The sequence below is a fragment of the Cynara cardunculus genome, assembly GCF_001531365.2.
Source record: "Cynara cardunculus var. scolymus isolate 2C chromosome LG 8, CcrdV1, whole genome shotgun sequence".
NCBI classification, from domain to species: Eukaryota; Viridiplantae; Streptophyta; class Magnoliopsida; order Asterales; family Asteraceae; genus Cynara; species Cynara cardunculus.
Window position 1 is genome coordinate 6829277 of NC_037535.1, and position 6087 is coordinate 6835363.

Genomic DNA, 6087 nt, shown 5'->3' on the forward strand with positions numbered 1-6087 from the left:
GGGGGGCCGCCATCTTTTCTTTCATCTTTGCACCCACTTGCTTCCCGTTCGAAGTAGGCAGGTGGGTCTCCTTTTTCTTGTACTCCTTCCTCACTATGGGCATCGTTGCCTTAGGTTTTTAGCTTTGCTTGAGAACATGGGTCTGAAAACCTTCGCTATTTATCATAATTTTCTTGCCAGAAATGGATTGCTCATTTGTAGAAGCCACATTAGTATCAGATTTTGATATAGCATTCAAACAAGAAGTAGAATGACCAAAAATATGACACTCAGTGCACATAGGGTGTTTCCATTCATATTCAACACGAAGAGCATACATTGTCATAGAAAGAGTATCCGGGTCCGGGATACGAACTTTAACCTCCTCAATCCAACTGTCCCTAACAGGCACCTCAAGAAGGACCCGAGCAAAAGCCGATTTACCGGCCGCATATTTGCACATATTAGCCGTCCACGAGTCCATAGCAAGAGGTATACCTATCTTACTGGCAATATGACTGAGACCCTCATCGTTCCACGCATCATACGGTATATCATGAATACGAACCCATAGAGGAATTTTATCATGCAAATTAGAGTTCAAATTTAGCCCCGGCCTCCAGTTTTGAATGAAAATAGGAACATTTTTCAAAGTCCACGGGCCATTGTCAATAACCTTTTGAATACCATCAGTAGAACTGAATTTAAACAAGAAAATCCCATGGCCATTTAAGAGGACATCCTCAATGCCATATTGGGACCACAATTTAGAGGCATAAAAACGAACCACCGGGAATGGGAGTCGTTTACCAACAAAATAGCCACATAAAGTTTTAGCATACGTTTCACAGCTTTTTTTGACAACCGAAACAGGAATATCTATAGGGGAGTTAACATTTTCATTTAGGTTAGGGATAAAACGAAAATTTTCATTAGCATGTTTTTTAGACCCACTAATCACATGAGCATAGGAGTTAGGGAGGATAGTAGAATTATTACCGTTCCAAACGGTCTTAGATTTAAAACTAGTCTTACCATCATTTTGAGCATTGAGATTAAGCGGAGAGGAAGGAGCATTAAAAGCAATGTCCTTATCTTTAAATAAACTAGAATTAACATAAAAGGGAGAGGAGTATTGGTCTTTTTTAGATTTTAAATCATGCAATTTATGAGCATTAGTGTAACACTCGAGATTTTCTCAAAATATTTGTTCCGTGCACGTCAAGGTTTTCGCACCTGAAATCCTTCCCTTTAATTTTTAAGGTTTGCGTCTTCATTTATTTATTCCTTGTCAAAAAACACTTTATTTTTTTTATGAAAATCCTTCTTTGTGAAGTATATAGGAATATATGTATATATATATATATTATATATATATATGTAGTTTTTATATAAGGCTATTTTAGGGAAGTGTGCCCCTTCTGAATTCTTGGGAGAATTGTTTAAAATTAAGAAATTAGTGGAGGGGGGTACTGCAACTTTAACCTACTCTATGCCTCACCCCCTTTTCTCTAGAAGTCTTCCCTTTTACATGGAGGATCTTGACCTCCATGTAAAGTGTGAARTGAGAATCTATTTTTTAGGAAGGGGGTAGCAGTGAAAGGGGAAAGGAAAGGAGAAAGGAAAGGAAGAAGGGAGGAAGAAGAAAAGGGGGACACCATTTCTCGGCTGGAAATCGAGAACCCCACCACACTTGGAGCCGGCTGTTTGGAGGAATAGAGAAACAACCCATCATCGTTGGAACTACGACCAACAGCAGCAGCAAAGGCTGCCTGCTTTCCGTTGTTTCTCGGCACCAACAGCAGCAGCAAAGGCTGCCTGTTTTCTGTTGTTTCTCGGCACCAGCAGCAGCAGCTAGGCTGCCTGCTTCCCGTTGTTTCTCGGCACCAACAGCAGCAGCTAGGCTGCCTGCGTTTCCGTTGTTCCTCGTCCAGCAACAAAACAGCAGCAAAACAGTAGCAAAAACAGCAGCAAAAACAGCAACAAAACAGCAACAAAAACAGCAGCAAAACAGCAGCAAAAACAGCAGCAAAAATAGCAATAAAACAGCAGCAAAACAGCAACAAAAACAGCAGCAAAAACAGCAACAAAACAACAGCAAAACAGCAGCAAAAACAGCAACAAAACAGCAGCAAAACAGCAGCAAAAACAGCAGCAAAACAACAGCAAAAACAGCAGCAAAAACAGCAACAAAACAGCAGCAAAACAGNACAGCAACAAAACAGCAGCAAAACAGCAGCAAAAACAGCAGCAAAACAACAGCAAAAACAGCAGCAAAAACAGCAACAAAACAGCAGCAAAACAGTAGCAAAAACAGCAACAAAACAGCAGCAAAACAACAGTAATTAAGTACCGTAGTTTATGGTCGTTTAGCTCTAAAACACTCATACCCTTATTTTGGAGTTTTTATTGGCAAGTAGGGGTTATCGCACTTGAGCTAGGATATACCCGGAATCGTCCGGATAAGTGAACACTAAGGTGTTTTTGGCACCGTAATTAAGTACCGTACCGGATTGCATTGAACCAAGAGGTGCATTGTCGTTTTACTTGTTTTGTGAGGGATGGTATAAGTTGGAAATAGGCATTGTGATTATTATGTAACTTCCAAATCATCCTCTCACTTCCACTCGGAAATAGGCATTGTGATTATTATGTAATTTCCAAATCATCCTCTCACTTCCACTCGGAAATAGGCATTGTGATTATTATGTAATTTCCGAGATAAAGAGCTTATGATCACGACCGACTACATGACTGGTTTAGGTTGATGTCGAAGGTTTTATACCGATAAGTGATGCTCTATAACGTTGATCCATGACTTACTTTGTGTTCCATCATGATTAGCGGTAAATCGGGTCTCCCCCGTCATCTTCGGATGTTTTAGCCCCACCTCGAGACTCTTTTGGAGCATAGTGTACATTTTGTATCGTTCATGGTTACGTTTCGTATATATATATATATATATATATATATATATATTTATATGCACACACACTCCTGATGGTTATTTAGTTTGATTATTTTGGTTGGACTCACTAGGCGTAAGCCTAACACTTTTTCTTGATGTGACTTGTTTATCAGGTTCTTTAGCGACGGGGTTCAAAAGGGTTGAGAGGAGCGTCGGTTCTTAAAAGGCTCTTTTGTAGTATAGCCTTTGTTGCTTTTGAGCGCCGTGTTTTTGGAGTTCCGGCATATTTTTGGAGATTGATAGAAACACCCRACTCTAATCTGGATTTAGAATAATCTAGATTAATAGGTTGTTAATTACCCTCTCAGTTCTGTTTGTAATCGCTATACTTCTACTTTGTTGGGTAAATTTTAATTCAAGTTTCCGAGACTGGTTAGATATTTTCGATTTAATTGATCTTTTATCTTGGGTGTTACAAGTTGGTATCAGAGAAATAGTTTAAGCGAACTAGGTGAGGAATTAAGACGCCTAGACTTAAGCTGAGATTGTGAGTATTAATTTGTGAGGGGTGGGGGGGGGGKAGAGTGACAACTATTAGAACCAACAGGGGGGAAGAGTTTGAAGACTTACCTGGGCTGGAAGGAGCTGGGCCAAGAATGGAGGCCTGGTTAGCAAATGAAAAGTCCACTAGATTCTTTGGGATGCAATTAGAGGTAGCAAGATTTGGGCCTCTTTGCAAAACAGTTTGAGAAAATCCAGGCACAGGTTTTGGGCTAGAACGAGAATGGCCTGCAGGAGCCGGACTAGAATCAACAGCAGGGTTTAGAGGCTTTGGGCCCAGCAGCGAAGAGGAGGAATTAGCATCCGGCTTTGGGCTAGAGACTGGGCCAATATTAGGGCTATTAGCCGAATGATGTGGCTCCATAAAATAGCTAGGAGAAAAATGGGCTTCTCCTTCAACCGGACTAGAGTCTAACTTCTTTCTCTGGTCCAAGCAAACCTCCATTAAATGAGAACCAAGGGGCCCATCATCCAGATCCAAAGGATCCTCAAGCAGCTCGTTGCAAATGGGATTTCCAGTCGAGTTAGAACTAGTAGTATTAGGAGGGCCTTCAAACTCAACCAAACAAGAGGACACCTGGACACTATGGTCAATATCCATATGACCAATGTCCACATCTAGAGGACTAGAGCCCTTATCCTTTTCTAATAAAATAATCTTTTGAGATCTCTTACCCAATGGACAAAGTAAGATATCATCTCTAAAGCACTCAGCCGTACCATCATTCATTAAACCTGCCTGCACCCGCCTTCCCCTTTCAGTCTCTTCTTCACTGTTGACGGCCATGCAATTAATATTTTTCCTTTCCACAGCTGTAAAGCCTACGACTTCTTCACCCACCCATCACCTTTTTGAGAATAGCAATTAAAAAAGGACAAAAAATCATCCTTATTCTCTGAGCACACTATATTTCCAAAAAGAAGAGTAGAAGGGGAAGTCTGTTGACTATTCAAAAATTCGACCGTTGGAGAAACTAACGGTTGGCCACGCTCCGAGCAGCTTGCAGGTAACGAAGACGATGGAGGAAGAGTAGTAGACCGAGCCGATAGAGAGCAGCTTGAGGCTTCAGATTTGGAATGAGAATGCAAGCCATCAACATGATCAGCTTCGATATGGGAGAAAATAATTTCTTTCTCAGCAATATACTTAGGATGGCTAAAGGCCAGGTCGTTAGAATGATGCATATTAGACTTAATAGAAATTCTCCCACTCTTCTCCTTGTTATAAGAGACAGAAACCGCGAGCCAAGGTAAGTTTGAGGGACACTCTTCATGAATCTCCATAGCAGGACTAGAGAACTTGTCACGATGGGTCTGGACTACATCATTTTTACATATAGCTTCAACGAGGATGAACATGCTCGCATCTTGGGAGGTATGAGCAGAAGTAACGATGCCCAGATCTTGGACGGAGGCCATAATCTCCTTTTCATCTTCACCCGTAACACATTTACCACACGAAACAGTCCTACCTTTAGCATTCCTAAGAGCAGTGAGTATACGATGGTTGGAGGTTTTTAGCTTACAAGAAGAGCTCCCGTTTTTTTTCATCAACTCCTCCTCCACAGAAGGATCCTAGCTACCAAGCATGAAACCAGCAATTTTAGCGATCAAGGGACTTCTTGGACCGGAAGGAAGAAAACTGCACTTGTCTAGAACTCCATTTCTTCTTTTTTCTAAAGCAATCTTTAGACGATCAACACGAGACGATCTAAAAAGATGGCCATTTTTCTTGTACATGTAACGAATGGAATAAACACGATTTTTCCTTGTTTTCCTATGCATTGATTCGTCCAAAGAAAGAGAAAAATCATCCATAGAAGCAACAAAAAACACAAAGAACAACCCAAAAACTAGAAAAAGCTAGAGAGAAAATTTTTAGAGAGAGAAAGTAGAGAGAGAAAAAATTCATGCAAATGAATTTCCTTGGGGTTTAGGGTTTTTGAGTTATGGAATCTTGAAATGAAGGGAGAAAACATAACTGCATACACTACTCGATTCCATGAGTTAGCCAATTTAGTGCCACATTTGGTGACACCTGAGGAAGTACTAATCGAGAGGTATATCTGGGGATTATCTCTAGAAATCCAAGGAAATATTACCTCGGCAAACCCGAAGACCCTTCAGGAGGCAATAGACATTGCAACCAAACTCACCAATAATGCAATCCGGTTTGGAGAGTTTCATAAAGGAAAAACGAAGGTATAAGAACTGGGAAATCAAAGATTCGGAGATAGGATCGGCAAGAAGAGAAAGACGGTGGGAAACTTTGGGGTTCAGACTAAAGTGGTAAATCAAGGAAGCAAGCTTAAGTGCAATAAATGTAAGTTTCCGCATTAGGGAAATTGCATTATTTGTCAAAGGTGCCACAGAGGGGGCCATTCCACAAAAGATTGTCAAAGGCGATTATGTTTTGAATGTGGGAGCCCAGATCATATGAGAAATGTATGTCCAAAGAGAAAGCAAGGAACAAATGCTAATCAAGCCCGACCAGTCAATCAAGGAAACTCAGAAAGTCAAGCTCGGGGGAGAGCATTTGAAATTGGAGCAAGGGAGGCCAGGCATGATCCTAATGTGGTTATAGGTACATTTCTCCTAAATAACGAATTTGCATCAGTATTAATTGACTCAGAAGCCGA

The 6087-nt window shown here is 40.9% G+C and overlaps 2 protein-coding genes across 2 annotated transcripts; one reads left to right on the forward strand and one right to left on the reverse strand.

Annotated features, from left to right (window-relative positions):
• Positions 1–118: 118 nt before the first annotated feature.
• LOC112516149 lies at positions 119–1256 on the reverse strand. Its single transcript, XM_025123171.1, has 2 exons — positions 1216–1256; positions 119–1085 (listed from the first exon to the last, which is right to left on the reverse strand). The coding sequence occupies exons 1-2, from the start codon at positions 1254–1256 to the stop codon at positions 119–121; spliced, it is 1008 nt and encodes a 335-aa protein (XP_024978939.1).
• Positions 1257–1293: 37 nt separating this feature from the next.
• LOC112516151 (ras-interacting protein RIP3-like) lies at positions 1294–2324 on the forward strand. Its single transcript, XM_025123172.1, has 2 exons — positions 1294–1314; positions 1563–2324. Exons 1-2 carry the CDS (start codon positions 1294–1296, stop codon positions 2322–2324), a joined length of 783 nt encoding a protein of 260 aa, XP_024978940.1.
• The last annotated feature ends 3763 nt before the right edge of the window (positions 2325–6087 follow it).

Coding starts and splice junctions, on each gene's coding strand:
- LOC112516149 (XM_025123171.1), bottom strand. CDS start 1,256: ATGAAGACGCAAACCTTAAAAATTAAAGGGAAGGATTTCAG. Junction 1,086..1,215: donor ATTAAAGGGAAGGATTTCAG/GTGCGAAAACCT, acceptor TGTTAATTCTAG/TTTATTTAAAGATAAGGACA.